The sequence below is a fragment of the Symphalangus syndactylus genome, chromosome 4 (genome assembly GCF_028878055.3).
Source record: "Symphalangus syndactylus isolate Jambi chromosome 4, NHGRI_mSymSyn1-v2.1_pri, whole genome shotgun sequence".
NCBI classification, from domain to species: Eukaryota; Metazoa; Chordata; class Mammalia; order Primates; family Hylobatidae; genus Symphalangus; species Symphalangus syndactylus.
Window position 1 is genome coordinate 21,768,277 of NC_072426.2, and position 20,600 is coordinate 21,788,876.

The 20,600-nt window shown below is 36.7% G+C and overlaps 1 protein-coding gene and 1 pseudogene across 12 annotated transcripts in view; both read right to left on the reverse strand.

The window, feature by feature from the left end:
* SENP6 (SUMO specific peptidase 6) overlaps positions 1 to 20,600 on the reverse strand; it is a 115,211-nt gene that overhangs the window by 53,076 nt on the left and 41,535 nt on the right. For all 12 annotated transcript variants that reach the window (XM_055274227.2, XM_055274224.2, XM_063637861.1 and 9 more), the window contains 2 exons: positions 15,731 to 15,801; positions 4,164 to 4,309 (listed from right to left, as the gene is read on the reverse strand). In XM_055274227.2, the coding sequence (XP_055130202.1) occupies positions 4,164 to 4,309; positions 15,731 to 15,801 (217 nt within the window). The remainder of the gene's footprint in view (positions 1 to 4,163; positions 4,310 to 15,730; positions 15,802 to 20,600) is intronic.
* On the reverse strand, positions 19,411 to 19,502 carry LOC129481414 (uncharacterized; annotated as a pseudogene).

Sequence of the window (20,600 nt, forward strand, 5' to 3'; positions counted from 1 at the left end):
CACCACAACTTTGGCATTTGGTCTGATTTTCTTTTTCTCTTCCACATTTTGAACATTCACAGTGCTCAGAAACTTTAAGTTCCAAAAGAACAAAAGAAATAAAAGATTTTGGCATTTTATTGCATCATTAAGGAATCCCCTCAAAGTCTCAAAATGAAGTCCCTCTCTTCCCCATCATTACCATCATGGCTACCATGAGATCCTAAATAAGTAATGTTAGTTGGGATTTAATATCAAAATGCTGGAAGAAATTTTCAAGACTATCTAGTCTAGCAGTCAGCTATATATAAACTAACTCTGTCTCCAAAGAATCTGAGGATATGATAAAGCTGAGTACTGACTGGCTCCATTACTTTATTGTCTATAATAAAGGTAAAGAGGGCATATCTAAATGAAAAGAACTCCATGGAAAAGTGCTGTTTCCTCTCATAAAATTCATACTAAAACAGAAAAAACACATTCCTACTATTAAAATCCCCAGTATTAAAATATTAAAGGAAGTATGTTCTGAGCTATTACCATATGCCTTCCATCAGCTAAGAAACATACATCTTGGAACTCTGTGAGAATTAGGAACAAAATGCAGATACACTACACTGAATAAGATAAAAAAAATTTTCATGATAAAAACTAGAGATTAACATTTTATTAACCCAATTCGCTAAAAACTAGAATCTCAATACTGTTCCGTTTTAATAGAGAATATTGTAAAGTAATAAATTTTCATAAAAATTTTATGTTAAGTGTAGTTTCTTTTGGAAAACAAAAACTGACTAAGCCTGGACATGGTGGCTCAGGTCTGTAAGCCCAACACGCTGGGAGGCTGACACAGTAGGACTGTTTAGGGCCAAGAGTTCAAGACCAGCCTGGGCAACACAGCGATATCCAATCTCTCCAAACAAAAAAAACTGAAGAAAAAAAAAACTGATTAAAATCTCATTCCCTGCTTTGGTCAGTAGAAGTGGAAGGCTTTTTACAAAATTAAATAATTCCAAATTACATATCACATACTATCTGCAAGACTCTACCCATAACTGCACTTAATAAGTCTGTCTTTGAGACTATGTCATTTTTATTAAATATCCTAAAGATGTTAATCCCATTAAATTCACAGATCTTGTTTTCTTTTTCTTTTATTTATTTATTTATTTTATTTTTATTTATTTATTTTTTGAGAAGGAGATTCGCTCTTGTTGCCCAGGCTGGAGTGCAATGGCGCAATCTCGGCTCACTGCAGCCTCTGCCTCCAGGGTTCAACAGATTCTCCCGCCTCGGCCTCCCAAGTAGCTGGGACTACAGGTGGCCACCACCATGCTCAGTTAATTTTTATATTTTTAGTAGAGACGGGATTTCACCATATTGGCCAGACTGGTTTCAAACTCCTGACCTCAGGTGATCCACCACCTGCCTCGGCTTGCTAAAGTGCTGGGATTACAGGCGTGAGCCACCGCGCACAGCCCACAGATCTTGTTTTCTTACAAGTGGTACATAGTGTAGAATTTCAGAGACTATATATGGAAAGAAAAAACCACTAACCTTGTCTAGGAATTAAAAATTACATAGAGGCTGGCTACAATTCTTTATCTCCACTAAGAAGAAAATAAGAACAATTGGCATAGGAATAGAGTAAAAGAAGGAAGACTTCTATTAAAAAACAATTATTGCTGTGTTTAATACCTAGGTGATGTGATGATCTGTGCAGCAACCACCACGGCACACGTTTACCTATGTAACAAACCTGCACATCCTGTACGTGTACCCCTGAACTTTAAAAACAAACAAACAAACAAACAAACTGAGGTTTTCAGTGGGCATGTCCAGTGGACGGAAGATGTTGTGTCTGGGGAGGAGCTTTCCTCCTCCTTTATCTAGGCTAAGCAGTAGGTGATATCAGTATGGCCTGAGCCAAACTTAGGTTGGCATGGCAGGACATTATCACATAAAGAAAAACTAAGCTAACAGGTAAATACACCAGGGGTGATGGGAGTCAAGTTAATCACTTCTGGAGAAGGGAATTACAAACATGCAACGTGGGAAAAATTAAATAAACTCGGTGTTGGACTGGAATTAGAGTTATCAGTGTCAACTCATGGATTCTAATATAGATTAAAAATTAATACACGTGTATTTCTTAGCTTTGTCCACTGAGAAGGCCGAGAAACAATAATACCCATGTGAACATAACTAGTGCCCAAATATGTTCCCTCCACTTAAAGGAGAAGGTATTTCCTTTTCCTTGTATGCATGGCTCCTCGGAGAAATGAATGACTCTAGGGCTGAGACAGAAATACAAGATAATGACCGGTCGCGGTGGCTCATGCCTGTAATCCCAGCACTTTGGGAGGCTGAGGTGGGTGGATCACGTGAGGTCAGGAGTTCAAGACCAGCCTGGCCAACATGGTGAAACCCCATCTCTACTAAAAATACAAAAATAAGCCAGGTATGGTGGCAGGTACCTGTAGTCCCAGATACCCAGGAGGCTGAGACAGAAGAACTGCTTGAACCAGGAGGTGGAGGCTACAGTGAGCCGAGATCGCTCCACTCAACTCCAGCCTGGGTGACAGAGCAAGACTCCATCTCAGGAAAAAAAAAAAAAAAAAAAGAAATGCAAGATAAGTTAAGACCATCGTGTTATACTAAAAAGCAGAGAAGTGAATGTCATGAATGTCTTCAAAGAATGATAGGGACATGTCAGAAAAAACAGGCCATCTTGAAGGGACTCACATGGAATCTGGGACAATTGAAGCATCAAGGTAAGTCATGAAACATCATGAAAGTTACAGACTATAACCCTTTTGAGTAAAATAACCATTCATATGTACATGCTGATATAAATGAATACATAAATGTGGGATAAGAAATACTTCTAGCTCATGTTAGAAATCTTATTAATGAGCCGGGCGCGGTGGCTCACGCTTGTAATCCCAGCACTTTGGGAGGCCGAGGCGGGCGGATCACAAGGTCAGGAGATCGAGACCACGGTGAAACCCCGTCTCTACTAAAAATACAAAAAATTAGCCAGGCGTGGTGGCGGGCGCCTGTAGTCCCAGCTACTCGGAGAGGCTGAGGCAGGAGAATGGTGGGAACCCAGGAGGCGGAGCTTGCAGTGAGCCGAGATTGCGCCACTGCACTCCAGCCTGGGAGACAGAGCAAGACTCCTTCTCAAAAAAAAAAACAAACAAAAAAAAAAAAACAAAAAACAAACAAACAACAAAAAAAGAAATCTTATTAATGAATTAGTCAAAATACCTATTAACTGACATTGCAGTGAAGAAATCTAGAACATCTTAACTAAGGTAAAATATCATTAATGTGAAAATCAACATCGTATGTCTCCTGATGTAACGCAGTAAGATTACAGCATCATTTCTGAAGCATTCTTGAAAACCATATATATCATTTACAAACATCAGACAAACACAATCTGAGGCACAAAGTGTCCTATACTACTCAACAAATACCAAGATTATCAAAGATAAGACTGTGAAATTATTTCTATTGAAAGAGTCTAAAGATTCGTGGCAATTCAATGCAGCACATGACCCTGAATTCAATTCTATACCCATAAAGGACATTATTTAGGTGAAATTTGAATGGGACTTGTGGATTAAATGGTAATTTTAGATCAATGTTAATTTTGAGATTTTGACAGATGTATTCTGATTATAAAAAAACCAAAAACACACATACTTAAGTATTAAATGGTAAATGGGCATCATGCTGGCAATTTCAACTGAAATAGTACAAAAAAATACATATACATACATTTATGGGTAGGCAGGAGGAAGGAGGGAAAAAGGCATAGAGAGCAAGGACAATAAAGCAAATGTGAAAAACATTTGGGAGATAAACATATAGGTTTTCTTCTGCTATTTTTTGTAACTTTTTGGCTTCTTAAAATTATTTGAAAAAATTTCTGGCAGACAGCAATCATTTGAAGTATGTTGCAGGGAAGCACTGATAAATTATTTACAGAAAAATAAATTCTATATTTTGAAAAAGCATAAAAATGGTCTACTGAAGGCAGAAAAAGTTGCCTAAATAACTTTTCCAGGTCTCTTCTGGTCCTATGATAAAAGATCACCTAGAATTTAGTAAGTACTGAAACTAATATTAATAAAGACACAATCTGATTAGCAACAAAGAATAATTTCTCTACTTACCTCTAAATGGGTTAAACATTTTTTTGAAGCAGGAGATAGAGGAGAAGTAGGCTGATAGGTACTACAGTGCCATTTCTGTTGTACTTTCCTCTTAATTTCAGGCTCTACTTGTGATTCGGACTCTTCTGTTTTCTTCATTATACGTTCTACAGGAAGGAGAAAAAATAAACTTTAAGGTTTAGTTAAAATAAGCTAGTGTTTCAGCAAAAAAATAATCAGAACATAAGACTAAACCAATAGTTATATCCTGGCTTACTCTTCTCTTATTTATTTTTCACTCCTCAGCAGGATCTCCACAACGTGGACCACTTCATCAAGTGTATCAATATCCTCTTCACTTTATTTTGTTCTACTAAGGTAACAGAAGCCCTTCCTGTGCCTAACCACTCACATACTCACAATTCCTTGCTTTTTTTTTTTGAGACAAGGTCTCATTCTGTCGCCCAAGCTGGAGTGCAGTGGCATGCTCATAGCTCACTCTAATCTCAAACACCTTAGCTCAAGTGATCTTCCCACCTCAGCCTCCAAACTCGCTGTGACTACAGGTACGCGCCACCACACTCAGCTAATGTTTTTACTATTTGTAGAGACAGGGTCTCCCTATGTTGCCCAGGCTGGTTTCCTTCTTTTTTTTCCAAGTCACTTACTCTAAGAGCAGTAATGAGAAAAATTTGCATTCAAACAGTACAACTGTTTGGGTAAACGAAACTAAACTAAGCCTGCCTCAAGCTAATTTTCTTTTTTAACTTCGGAACACACAAGAGAATTTTTCTCGATATTTTTTATGTGAATTTAATAATTTTCATTACAAATTATAATGTTTAAATGATTTGATGAACTCCAAAACAGGCCAATTTAAAATTTACCATAATCTGACTTTATCAGCAAAGGATTAAGTATCCAAGAGGCCAAACATGTTTCTAAAACATAAGTGAAGAATCTGTAAACCAAAATAACCTGCACAAACACAGCTTTGTTAAATACTTCTAGCTTCCTATATTTAATATTCTTTTATCATTTGGTTTTTAAAAATAAGATTATGTAGACATAAAAATCAATATTATATAATATTTAGTTTGATATACAACACCGTCTTAAGAAACCTATATAATTATTCTTGCTTAGTGCAATCACAAAAAGTTTCACTAAGTGATCATCATCCTCTCATTGTTTGCACGTCTATTTTCCTAGACACCAAAGCTAGAAATTTAAGTAATCGATGACTACTCCTTGGCCTTTCATCTTTACTTCTAAATAGCTCTTAAGTTCACTCTGTCCTCTCCAAACCCACTGCCACTACATTTCTGATGCTTAACTCTTGCCTAAACTGATGTCCTCTATCCCAATTTTGCTCCCCTTAAATCCTTCCCCACTACTGCCAAAGTGATCTAGTTAAAAATTATGACTTTGTCATTCTAATACTCTAATTAAATTCCATCTCTTGGCAAGCAGAAGTTCCTGTTTCAATCTTACTTCCACTTAAACTTTACCTCAAAAAGGTTCATTTCTTCATGTGTTCTCTCTTTCACCCTCACATATGCTGTTCTTTTCACAAGTGAAGCTCTGCCTATCTATGTGGTGAATTCAAACTCTTCTTTGTTGAGAAGCTGACTCTAGGCAAAATTAAGCAATCCTTAGAGTTTTCATAGCTCTCATTTTATTGTTATTTGTACTTCTGTTCCCCCATTGTATTGCCAGCTCTGGGAAGAGCAAAATTATGTTTTAGTCATGTGTTTTCCCAGCATCTAGAAACTACACAAGGGCTTAATAAATGTTTCCTGGATTAATGAATTACATGAGAAACTTAAAACTATATGACACATTAAAAAAATGAAATTACAGGGGTCGCAGGAAGAGACATTGTCACTATGTCATCTCTGAAAATGGCATTACCTTTGTGACACAGAGATAATGATTCATGCACAGATATAGAACGATTAAGGACTTAGCCTCTGGCCAGAGAGTAACTAAAAAGTGCTTTTTTTTCCCCGAGATCTAAAATCTGAGGTTACAGAGCAGCTGCTCCAGTCCAGAGCATCCAGGTATTATTAACTTTATGAAGGCTAAGTTACTTTGTTGAAGAGCTATGATGTGACACTATAAAAAGAAAGCAGACATTTTGGAATTCGGAAAATAAACACAGTTGTCTGAAACACACAACCAATTATTTGAAAAACTTAATTTACAGTAAAGCAGTCTTAAAACATAAGCCCCTACAAGCTTTTTTGGCCTTACTAAATTTGATAATGTACCCAAAGGAAAGCTTTTTCCTTATAAACATACTTCATTAACCTTTTTAAGCCACACGTATCTTTGCACATTATTTTGCTCAAACATGTATCTACTTAGTTTTCTGCCGCATCCTGGAGACTGACATTTAAAAAAACAGTATCATTTCATCCTGATTATGTAATCACACTCTTCTCTTCACCATGCCTATATCATCTTGTCTATTTCACATTTTCTCTACCATCATAACAAAGAGGGAAACAAATGTCCTAAGCTTTGATATAATTCAAAATTTTATTTGATAATAGGTAGAGAAAAATGACATTAAAATTCTGATCCCTACCTAAATCAAGGTTATTTATAAGGCTCTGAAAGAAAGAGAAAAAGGAAGGAATGACATAATTAAGAAGGTTAAGCTGAGACTTTTGAAACCAATATCATGAGGAGAAATGGTAAATGATTGATAGTGTTATAGGAAACTAGAGTAGATCTATAAAGAGTCAAGAAAAAAACACAAAAATGTTAGCCTCAGGGTTAAGAAATTCCATTAGGATTCTATTTTCTAGGGAAAGAAGAGAAAAACACTTGAGAAGATTTGGTAACTCAAGTAAAAATGAACTAGTCTAAAATTACAGCAGAAACATAAAATGGCAAAAAGCTTAAGACTGGACTGGTTCAAGGATGGCAAATACTTAGTAAGTCGTCCGTGGAAGTTTTACTAGCTAAGTGATCACAGAAGTGATTTTTGCTAGGCTGATGTAGCCTCAAATCCTCAACAGTTTACTCCAGAGAAGTACTTAAGATGAAAACCATGTGACATTATGCTGAATCACTCTTACAGGGATGAGAAAGAGAATAAAGAGTATTTACCAAAGACCCTGCGGTAGGAACATGAAGATTAGGATACTCCCTGCTAGATTTTCTAGCTCAATGTGTATTCTTTTTTTTTTTTTTTTTTTTGAGACGGAGTCTTGCTCTGTTGCCTAGGCTGGAGTGCAGCGGCGCAATCTCGGCTCACTCAACCTCTGCCTCCCAGGTTCAAGCAATTCTCCTGCCTCTGCCTCCTGAGTAGCTGGGATTACAGGCATGCATCACCATGCCTGGCTAGTTTTTGTATTTTTAGTAGAGACAGGGTTTCGCCACGTTGGCCAGGCTGGTCTCGAATTCCTGGCTTCAGGTGATCCACCCACCTCGGCCTCCCTAAGTGCTGGGATTACAGGCATGAACCACCACGCCCAGCCTAGCTCAACGTCTTTTTAAATACACGACACTATTTCCAGGTATGCACAAAAGGGGAGACTATGGAAAATATTACTGGGTAAGAGTGATCTATATACAGGTTGGATATAAATAGAAAACATTTAAAAAATCAAGTTGAAAAAAAGATCCTTCATAAAAAGAATGTTCATGGCAGCTTTATTCTTAATAGACAAAAACTGGAAACAACTCAGGTGTCCATCATCAGGAAAATCGATAAATAACTTGATATACTCATACAATGCAATGTTAAAAAGAAACAAACTATTGATGCAAGCAACAGTATGGATGAGTCTCAAAAAAAGATCCTGAATGAAAGAAGCCTCACATAAGAGTATATAGTGCATTACTCCATTTACATGAAGTCCTAGAACAGGTAAAATTAATCTATGCTAGGAAAAATCAGAACAATGGTTACATTTGAGGGGGAAGAGGTAGGGACTAACTGTGAAAGAACATGAGGGAACTTTCTAAGGTGCTGATACTATTTGTACTATGTCTTCATGGGGATTTTGGTTAGAAAGGGATATGTAGTTTTCAAATTTTATATACTTAAGATTTATGTATTTCATTGTAGTAAATTTTATTTCAAAACAAAGAATGTGAGGGCGATCTGGCTGTGACATCTGTCACCCCACTGATCGCCAGGGGTAACTGGGCTGATCTGGCTGGCTAGGTTGGTGTCCACTTCCTCCCACATCGCTCCATGAGCATCCCTTCCAGAGCTGCACACTGGGTGAAAGAGGACGACCATCCCCAATAGAGGAGGACCGGTCTTGGGTCAAGGGTATACAAGTAGCTGTGCTCCCCTGCTAGAACCTCCAAACAAGCCCTCAAAAGAAAATAAACTGTAAACAAATATTGAACTCTAGTTAATAATATGCCCACTGAAGTGTTTAGAAGTATACCAGGCATCTGCAGTCGACTTTAAAATGCATCAAAAAAAGATGAATTAACGTATAAAGGGACGACTAGATGGACATGTGATAAAACAAGAACAAAAAAGTGTTAATTATATCTATCTACCACATAGATATACACATGTTCACTGTAGAAGTCTCCACTTTTCTGTATAAACATTTTCATAATAGAAGTTGTGGGAGAAGCAAGGTAAGGAAGAGGCTTAACTTTCTTATTTGAGATTTTAGTTGTGATACTACTAATACGCTGAAAAATAAGTACCCAGAGGACAGTGATAGAATACAAACCGTTATCTTTATAATGGTTATGTATTTGCTTTTACATTATTTTTTATAATTTTTCAAAAGAGAAAGACAAACTAGAAAAATGGTTTTCTCCATCATGTAGCTACTACTGACTGATTTTCAATGTAAAACAAAACTAAAGTCATGTATCTATCACATTCTCATTATCTTCTTTAAAAATCACTTCTGGCTATATACTATACTTTTGGCATACAGGATTTTGTAAAAACTCTTTAGCATGACAATCTATCTCTACCTACTTCTATGGCTTCAACTCTGGCTATCCTCTACCCATTCTCCAATCAAATACATTATTTGTTCAAATAAGATGAGACTCTTTCACCTGTTGTGCCTTTGCATTCCATCCTCATTAGGTGCAAAGCTTTCCCTCCTCGACTTGGTGTGTCAAACTCCAATGATTCAAAACTCAGCTTTACTTATGTTTTGTTTTGTTTTGTTTTTGAGATAGAGTCTCACTCTGTAGCCCAGGCTGGAGTGCAGGGGCATGATCATAGTGCACTGCAGCCTCAACCTGTGCTCACTACAGCCTTCACCTGACAGGCTCAAGTGATCCCTTCACCTCTGCCTCTTGAGTAGCTGGGACTACAGGTGCTCATAACCACACCTGGCTAATTTTTTTATATTTTATAGAGACAGGGTCTCACTATGTTGGCCAGTCTGGTCTTGAATGCCTGCGCTCAAGCGATCCTCCCACCCTGGCCTCCCAAAGTGCTGGGATTACAGGTGTGAGCCACCATGCCTGGCCTCATCTTTGTGTGTGAAGATTTAACTAAAACTCCAGAAAAGGGCAGTGACCACTCCTTTATGATACCACATTTTAAATTGGCTTTTACATACTACTTTCTGACTCTACAACAGTATGTTTACAAGTTTGTAGTCTATCTAGCCCTGGAGTTTCCCAAGAACAGACACTGTCATTTTATAGGGGCACGAGGCAAGCTTGAATAATCATACCTAACTTTAAGATATCACTGGAAAACTTACAAATATATTTGCAAAATAAACTAGTTAAAAAAAACCCACAACATTCCAAAAACATGAGAAAATATACAGTTGAAACTGATTCCTACAGCAATTTATTAAATACTTCAGTAGGCATTTCTGACATTCACCCAAATGCATTGAGGGAAAACAAAGTTAATTAATAAAATAATGCTGTTAAATAAAAATGATTTACATGTAAAAACATGTAAATAAATAAAAATAAATCTACAAGGACTTTTGGAAAATAAAGGTGAATATTTTTAAAATTCCAGGGTTGGAAAAGCTTTACTAAACACAATACTAAGGAAACCCAACTTTAACAACAGATTCAACTACAATGTACTATTTGACAACATTAGAAAAAAGTAAGGCCAGGCACAGTGGCTCATGCCTGTAATCCCGGCACTTTGGGAGGCCGAGGCAGGGGGATCACCTCAGGTTGGGAGTTCGAGACCAGCCTGACCAACATGGAGAAACCCGTCTCCTCTAAAAAATAAGAAAATTAACCGGGCAGAGTGGCCCAGGCCTGTAATCCCAGCTATTCGGGAGGGTGAGGCAAGAAAATCGCTTTAACCTGGGAGGTGGAGGTTGCGGTGAGCTGAGATTGTGCCATTGCACTCCAGCTTGGGCAACAAGAGCAAAACTCCATCAAAAAAATAAAAAAAAGAAAAGAAAAAAGTAACAGAGAAACCACAAAATGGAAAGAAAGATATCTACATCAGAGATAACAAAGAGTTGCAAATAAGTAATAAATAGGCAAAGGACACATAAATAAATGGGCAGACATAAACAAAAGAAATTCAAATGGCCATTAATCCTGTAAGATACCTCACCAGTTACGAAGAAAATATAAGAAAAACATTTTGATCAGACTAGCAAAGACTAAAATAATGATAATAATCTAACGTTGCTGAAAAGCAGGAGAAAATAGGCCGACTCAAATAATACTGTGTTGGGAGCTAACCACCTTTACACAAGGCATTTTTTCTTTCTTTTTTTTTTTTTTTGAGATTTCTTAGTAGAGATGGGATTTCACCATGTTGGCCAGACTGGTTTCAAACTCCTGACCTCAAGCGATCCGCCTGCCTCGGCCTCCTGAAGTGCCAGGATTACAGGTGTGAGCCACCGCGCCCGGCCACACAAGGCATTTTGGCATTAACATATCAAGTCTTAAAAATGTGTATATCATTTGTCCCCCAAATTTTATTTCTAGGGATTTTATGTAAAGAAATAGATCAAATATATAAAATGCATGTACCAGTACAGTAATAATATTTTAAATGTCAAAACATTGAAAACAAATTATGCCACATAAATATAGTGGGCCACAACACATTTATTTTAAAAAAAAAGATTATAGAAACTTGGATATAAAAATTTGCAGCTGGGCGTGGTGGCTCATGCCTGTAATCCCAGCACTTTGGGAGGCTGAGGCAGGCAGATCACGAGGTCAAAAAAAATTTGTAAGGAAGTCCTCCATAAATTTAAGAATCCATTTGATTATTTTTATTTTTCTGAGATATGGTCTCACTCTGTTGCCCAGGTTGGAGTACAGTGGCGCGATTGTGGATCACTGCAATCTCGACCTGCTGGGCTCAAGTGATCCTCCTGCCTCAGCCTCCCAAGCAGCTGGGACTACAGGCACGTGCCACTATACCCGGCTAATTTTTACATTTTTTTGGAGAGTTAGGGTTTCACCACGTTGCCCAGGCTGGTCTCAAACTCCTGGGCTCAAGCGATCCTCCTGCCTTGGCCTCCCCAAATGCTGGGATTATAGGTGTGAACCACCATAGCTGGTGCATTTGATTCTTAAACTTCCTTTAATTGTGTTTTGCATGCTGGTTCCATGTCTGTTATCTTTTAATGAGAGTATAAAAACTAGATATCATAAAGTCAAAAAGCAAGTTACATACAGAACAGTACACACAGTATGAATATTGTATATCAATTTAAAAATGAGTATATGTGCATAGAAAAGGCCTGGAAAGTTATATATTAAAATGTTAACAACAGCTACCCTGACTGGTTGAAAGTTAGTATGTGGCCAGAGCAGTGGCCCAAACCTGTAATCTCAGCACTTTGGGAGGCTGAGGCGAGCAGATCGCTGGAGCCCAGAAGCCTGACAGCAGACTGGGCAACACGGTGAAACCTTATCTCTATAAAAATTACAAAAAATTAGCTGGATGTGGCAGCATGCGCCTGCAGTCCCAGCTACTTGGTGGAGGTGGGAGAATGATGTAAGCCTAGGAGGTCGAGGCTGCAGTGAACCATAATCATGTCACTGCACTCCAGCCTGGGTGACAGAGCAAGACCCTGTCTCAAAAACGAACAAAAGGCAAAAGTTAACGTGTGTTAAGCAGTGCTAAATTAGGTGATTGAATTGTAATTACATGAAGAATATAATTAAATGTACATTCAGAGACAATATACGTCTGTTCTCTCTAACAAGGATACAAAAAACAGACTGAAGAAAAGAGAGTTTAAGAAACAAACGAGAGAGTAGGTGGGGAGAAAAATGAGATCCTAATGGTTGTTATTCTACATGTTTAGAAAAAATTTTTAAAGCAACTAAATAAAAAAGCAACAGGACATGTGGTCTGACCAAAAATTACACTTAATGGTTTACAAACTTTAATTTTATAGTAAAGAACTGCTTATCAATGCTGGTAAGTACTGACACGTGGCTATAACTTATAAAAAAAACATACTAAGTGCCTCAAATTCAAAATAAAAAAGGCAAAGAGAACAATAAAGAAAATCACCTTGAGTGTTAACTATAGAAAGACCATGATATCGTTTAGGAGAAAATTATGCTAAGTGTTACGCCAGTAATTAGTGATCCTGTGGTTTGAAATCTCAATGTTTTAAAAATTATCTCCAAAGGAAATCTTGAAATAAAATGCAATCTTCATATAACAATATATACGGTATTATTATAGCATTGCTATTTATCCTACACCCAAGCATACATGTACCTACCTAACACGAAAGAAGCTGAAAACAAAGTTTACAAGTTAAATACATCAACATTCCTCTCCTAAGGTTTACAAGTATTACTCATAAACCCTCATTTATTAATAATGAGTCCACAGGTATAAATAATTAATAATCATCAATAAATATATCAGGAAGGTACAGATCTTCCCTACAGAAGATTTCCAATCAATAAATGTAAAAGAAATGAAGAAAACAGAAAATCACCATTAGACAATCATTAAGCAGTAACTGATGCCAGCAAGACCCACCAATGGATGCTAAAATCAGTGGGTGAAAGTTTGAAGAAAAACAGGATATTTGCACAGTTTCAGAGTATATCTCTTCTAAAATCTTTATTAAGTACCAAGGGAAAAATAGTAATTTTACAGTGAAAAAACCCAGCAGAGAGTATCTTAACCAAATGATCACGGTTAACACTACCAATCCTAAGACATATTCAACATCATGTAACCCCTAAAATGATGCACTGAGAATGCCACAACATCGTTTCTGTGGAAGTCTTGCCCCAAATGCATAGCCTTAATCTAATCCTAAGACGACATCATCACCAAATTGAGAGGCATTATACAAAGCAACTGACTAGTCTTCAAAATCATTAAGGAAACTAAGAGAACATGACAAATGCTATGTGGGATCACAGAATGAATCTTGAAACAGAAAAAGGATATTAGTGAAAAGCTGGTGAAATCTAAATAAGTTCTACAGCTTAGTTAAGAATCTTATACCAATTTCTTAGTTTTGATAAGTATACGAGGATTATAAAATACTAACATTAAGGGAAGCTGTGTGAAAAAATAAACATGTATGTCTCTGTATTAAATTTGCAAATTTTCTCTAAGTCTAAAATTATTTCAAAATAACAGGTTAAGGGCCGGGAGCAGTGGCTGATGCGTGTAATCCCAGCACTTTGGGAGGCCGAGGTGGGTGGATCACAAGGTCAGGAGTTTGAGACCAGTCTGGCCAACATGGTGAAACTTCATCTCTATTAACAATACAAAAATTAGCTGGGCTTGGTGGCGGGCGCCTGTAATCCCAGCTACTCGGGATGCTGAGGCAGAGAATTATTTGAACCCGGGAGGCAGAGGTTGCAGTGAGCTGATATCACACCACTGCCTTCCAGCCTGGGATACAGAGTGAGACTCCATCTCAAAAAACAACAACAAACAAACAAACAAACAAAACCCAAGTTAAAAGAATGGTAAATAAGCATGCTCTTTTTTCTTTTGAGTATGCTTGTTTACTTAATGAATGCTGTTGAATAAACTTTAAAAATTATTTGTAACAAGCCTGGCTGATTGGCATCTAAAACCATTATTAGTGGGCCAAATCACTTAACATCTTTGAAATGCTTTTTTTTTTTTTACTTTTGAGACCGAGTCTCCCTCTGTCACCCAGGCTGGAGCGCAGTGGTGCGATCTCGGCTCACTGCAACCTCTGCCTCCTGGGTTCAAGCGATTCTTGTGTCTCAGCCTTCCGAGTATCTGGGATTATAGGTATGCGCCATCATGCCCAGCTAATTTTTGTATTTTTTTTTCCAGTAGTGATGGGGTTTTGCCATGTTGGCCAGGCTGGTCTCGAACTCCTGACCTCAGGTGATTGCCTGGGTCGACATCGTAAAGTGCTGGGATTATAGGCGTGAGCCACCGTAACAGGCCAGAAATGCATTTGTTAAAATAAAAATAATACCTTTTGTACAGTTCTGAGGATTAGAAGTAACCTTCTTTGTGACAGAGCAAGAATATAATAATGTACAGTGTTTAGGAGTGTGGGATTTGGCATCAAAAGACATGGGTTCCAACACCAGCTCTGTCATTTACAAGCTCTATGTCCTTGAAGAAGTTTTTTAGCTTATAGGGATCTTGAACAGAAAGCTAGGATAAAAGTAAATAATGAATGCAAAGCACTGGACTCAGCATATAGCAGAGTAAGAGCTCAATAAACATTTAACAGAATAAATATTGAAGAGAGTAGTCACTATTACTAAACTTAATAAACTTAGTAAGCATAACTATGCTTAGTATGTAAAGTATAATAGTTCACATCTGTAAAGACTGTCCATTATTAAGAAAGGATGAAATGTTTGGAATATTCTTTATAAAATAGAGAAATGTTCAACATATGCACAAAAGATTTTCACCCAAAGTAGAAAAAAAAAACTGTGGGTGTTTTTTAAAAGCACATTCTAAGCTATCAGAAAAACCTAGCTTTTAAAAATGATTCTAGTTTGGAACTAAGAGCCATCAGAGCTATTTAAACAAGCAAAGGCCTCAGAAAAACAAGATGGACACACATTAAAATCACTATTCTAGATAATGAAAAGTGATTTTATGATGATATATTTTTTATAAATGCTATTTGCCCTCATTTTATTTTTTGGATTAATAACCATTATATTGAAAAATATTTCAATATGAATATAAATATTTACTCACAATGATTTTCCAGTATCTACTATTAACACAGTTTTAGCAGGTGTGGTCTCTTTTTAATTGAGTGTTTCCCTAATGTATTCTAAATTTTAGGAGCAAAACCAGTAAGTGGAAACACAACTACATAATACAACATTATAATATAGTTCAATAAAACTCAATTTCAAAGCTATAGCTCAACTACAGTTACACTATTTGCAAATTTGTAACATAACAAAAATGCTAAAATAATCAAAAGATTTCAAACTGTAATCACCTAACTGTGCAACTGTTCCAAGTATCAGGTTACCATTACAGAAATTCTCAAATCAGTTACAAAAAAATGGTTTTCTGCATATATATCTATTATACCTGGGAATATTCTAAAGCCAGCATTGTATCTCCATTGTACTTTTCATACAGCAATTTGAAATCCTTCACAGGTGTAATAAAACTGCACACTTACCAACACCTTGGAGCCGACTCAACCTTACAGGATTAATTTCAACTTTTGGGACATGAGGTGGGTATTCTTTCCTAAAAAAGAAATTTATATAGTTTTATTCTAACCGGAAATACAGTTTTCAAAATGAAAAAGTTAATGGCATACTTACAATAAGCCTATTAAAAGCAAACCATAGTTTCTTTGCCATATAAAAAGTGATACTATAAAATAACAAAACTATACCAATAAATGAAACTCAATTTGTAAAATTTTACTGTGTTTTTTAGTTGTTTAAAAACAAATTAATAAATAAAGGAATAAATGTTGAACGAGATTGTCTTGAGGACAATTCCAAAATCGGAACAAAAAACATTACGTACAAGACCAGCAATCATGGAACAAGTACTTGGTCTTGTAGTATGATTACATTATGTCAGGGGCTATAAGTATGTTTGTTGTAAAGTATTAAATTCCTCTCTTAAACTTCACGTACATACAATATATCAAGGATTTTAAACATAATCCTTAGTAACTAAGTACTACATCTAAATACTACATCCAAATACTGTATCTATTTAAACACAAACACTAATTTTGGGGGGAAAAAGCAAAAACCTTATAGCTAATTGTAGGATAAAAGCATTACAGAAGGGGAACCGCAAAAAGTGCAATAGACCAGGGAGCTACAATAGCTACTTTCCTACTCTAAATAAACCACATAAAAATAAAAGAGGCTATTTGTAATTCTATTCACACTGGTAATCTAGTAATGTAAATCATAGCTTTCATTTCATTAAAATCATTTTACTCAAAAATTCCAAAGAAATTTTCCTGCAAGAATTTCATATTCTTATATTACAAAAAGTCAAAGCACTTGAAGTGAAAACAAAATATGAAAATAACAAAAGAAAAAATAATATGGGTGGAGATAGTAGTGTACTTACTTTTTTTTTTTTTTTTTTTTTAAGACGGGAGTCTCACTCTGTCGCCCAGGCTGGAGTGCAGTGGCATGACCTCAGCTTACTGCAAGCTCCGCCTCCCGGGTTCATGCCATTCTCCTGCCTCAGCCTCCCGAGTAGCTGGGACTACAGGCACCCACCACCACACCCAGCTAATTTTTTGTATTTTTAGTAGAGACGGGGTTTCACCGTGTTAGCCAGGATGGTCTTGATCTCCTGACCTCGTGATCCGCCTGTGTCAGCCTCCCAAAGTGCTGGGATTACAGGTGTGAGCCACCGTGCCCAGCTGATAGTAGTGTACTTATAATAGCAGTCAGAAAATAGCATCATGTGCCATGTGTGCTTTGTATTTATTAATTCCTTTAATCCTCACAATAACCTTATATGACATATTATTAATACTTTATACATGAAAAAATTGAAATGCAATGACGTTAATCAACTTGTCCATGGTCACACAATTATTAAATAGCAATGCCAGAATCTGAATCCCAGCAAATTGCACCAATATCGAGCAGAGCAACATCTGGTACAACTGGGCAGTTTCCACCCTGAAAAATTTGAAATTTGTGAAGATATGCATTATGAAAATGACAATTTGCCTGAGATGTAGTAGTAACAGTCTTATAAGAAAGAAGGTAGGTTTTTAGTTCCTAACTTGGGATTAAAATATAATGCATATTTTCAAATTCCATACACCTTCACACTAAAGAGAATATAATATAGTCTTATTTCCAAATCCAGGTTTACCTAGATTTAGTAAAAACAATTGACATAAATCATCTGAGACAGTATATCATACATGCACGTATAGAGATTGATGAAACTGTTATATTAATGCAGTGCTCTTACAATTTGAACCTGTGTACTGAGCCATCCTTTGCTAATGACGGACAACATGCCGAATACATCATATGATAGCCACAATCTTACCAAGTATTGTAACATTAAACTAATGTGTATACTTCCCTGTATTTCCAGAATTTATGGCCACTGCTTTCAATATTTGCTATATTTTTTCCTATAAAAGCAGGGCAAATTAAAGTTCTGTTTTTTAAAAATTATAATAAAGAAATAGAGTATCTTAAATACAAGAATATAAACATTTCAAGATAAAAATGTTTGATAAACTACCTAGCCATATATTATTTTCTCCAAAATTCAGTTTTAAAAACTTTTTGCTAGATGATCTAAAATGAAAATTTACATTAATTTCTTTCTTTTTTTGAGACAGAGTCTGGCTCTGTCACCAGGCTGCAGTACAGTGGCATGCGCGATCTTGGCTCACTGCAACCTCTGCCTCCCGGGTTCAAGCGATTCCCGTGCCTCAGCCTCCTGAGTAGCTGGGATTACACATGTGCGCCACCATGCTGCGCTAATTTTTGTATTTTTAGTAGAGACGGTGTTTCACCATGTCAGCCAGGCTGGCCTCAAACTCCTGGCCTCAAGTGATCTGCCTGCCTCGGCCTCCCAAAGTGCTGAGATTACAGGCATGAGACACCGCACCTGGCCAGCATTTACATTAATTTCTTAATTTGAGGATTCCATTACTCTTGCAAGTATAAATTTCAAACTCCAAACTCGTTGAAAATCAAGCCTAGGATTTAATCTCCAAGTGGCTATTTCTTTTCTACCCCTAACCAACCAGAGGCAGAGAAGCTCTACTGTCATCTGCTGTCTTCCTGTGTAGGTGGGTAGAATTTTTGCTTCTTAGGGTTTGTGTTTGTGTAGCTTCAGAGGTCCCATTTCATGAACCCAAGATTTTTACAAGCTGTTTAAAATGAGCTAGAGAGCATTTATTTCTCTATCCTGAATTGCTTAAATAACATCAGAATGCTCTGTTCATTAAAAGTTCGATAAGCCTCAGTGGTAAAAGTCTATTTTTTGTAGTAAACTAAGTTTGAAATAATTTTAGATTTGCAGAAAAGTTACAAAGACAATTCAGAATACCCTTATATATCTTACCTTAATGTCAACACCTTAATATTGCCATCACACATGTCAAAAAAGAAACCAACACTGGTACGCTATTACAAACTAAACTCTAGCCTTAGAAATTTACCGGCTGGGAAGGTGGCTCACGCCTATAATTCCAACACTTTGGGAAGCCAAGGCCGGCAGATCACTTGAGGCCAGGAGTTCGCGGCCAGACTGGCCAACATGGTGAAACATCATCTCTACTAAAAATACAAAAATCTGGCAGATCACTTGAGGCCACGAGTTCAAGGACAGACTCGCCAACACGGTGAAACACCGTCTCTACTAAAAATACAAAAATCAGCCAGGCATGGTGGTGCGTGCCTGTAATCCCAGCTACTCAGGAGGCTGAGGTACAAGAATCGCTTGAACCTGGGAGGCGGAGGTTGCAGTGAGCCAAGGTTGCACCATTGCCCTCTAGCCTAGGCGACAGAGCCAGACTGTCTCAAAGAAAAAGAAAAAAAAAAAAAAAAGAAATTTACCAGCTATTTACTAACACACCATTTTTGTTCCAGGATCCAATCTATGATACAATGCATTAAGTCATTATGTCTCCTTAGTTTCCTCTCTTGTGTTTTTCAGTATTTAGAAGAGAACTCCACAGGTATTTCATGGAGTGTCCCTCGGTCTGTTATAATCCAATTGTTATCAGTTTGGGCATTTGGGAGCTCTTTTAGTTGGCTCCTGTTTCCCTTTGATGTAACTACATCCTTTTGGTGTTTTTTTTTTTCTTTTTTACTGTGATAAAACATACATACAGTTTACAAGAATATGAAATGCTTTACTAATTCGTGTGTCATCCATGCTAATCATCTCTATTGTTCCAATTTTAGTACAGGTGCTTCTGAAGTGGGCACTCTTAATTTTTTCAACATTTTCTAGGTTTCTGATACCATACTCATTCTGTGTCTTACCTATCGCAATCCCAGAATCAGCCATTTCTCCAAATTCCTTTTAGTGGAGAGTGGTACTTAGAAACCAGGATCTGGACACCATTTCTCTTTTTGTTATTGTTGTTTGCCTTGCTTTAATGATAGCTCTTTTTATTAATGTTTCCATTATTATAAAAGATGGCCAAATACATAAATTTCTATGAAAATGAATCAAGTTTTATTACTTTACAGTTAAAATTCATTATTCCTATTTAACTGATAAACCAGTTTAATTTTCAAGATATATTGAAGTCTCCCACAATTGTATTCTATTGTTTTCGTTTTTTTGAGATGGCGCCTTGCTCTGTCACCCAGGCTGGAGTGCAGTGGCACTATCTTGGCGTACTGCAACCTTCGCCTCCCGGGTTCAAGCAATTCTCATGTCTCAACCTCCCGAGTAGCTGGGATTACAGGCGCATGCCACCACACCTGGCTAATTTTTGTATTTTTAGTAGAGGCAGGGTTTTACCATGTTGAATTTCTTGAATTTTAACTATTTTAGGGGAGGCTTTACATTTACTTGTTATGTTCCCATAAACCGTGCCTATTACAAAATGTGCTCCTTTATCCTGTCTACTGCTTTTAATCCTTAACTCCATCTTCCTTGTTATTAAAATTCCACTCATGTTTTCTTTTTGTTTGCATCTCTTGTGGCTCTGAACTTACTTTCACATTGTTATTTTAGTATGATGCTTGTAAACAATGTAGTATAGCTGGGTTTAATCAAATCAGCATGTCTTTTATTAAATATACTGACTACAGTTATTATAACTGCTGATAGGACTTGTTTTCTTTTCATTTTACTCTATTACTTTTTATATTTCTATTTATGTTTATTATTTCATTTTGTTTCCTCTTTTCTATTTTTATACAACATTGCACAACATACTCTTTTGCTTCCTTACTGAATTTAACAAATGAATATAGTTACCTTCCCTCTCAATGCTTATTACACTTACCAAGATTCAAATGATTTCCTCAAGCAAATTATATTATATCCCTAATGGGACGAGACCTTCAAAA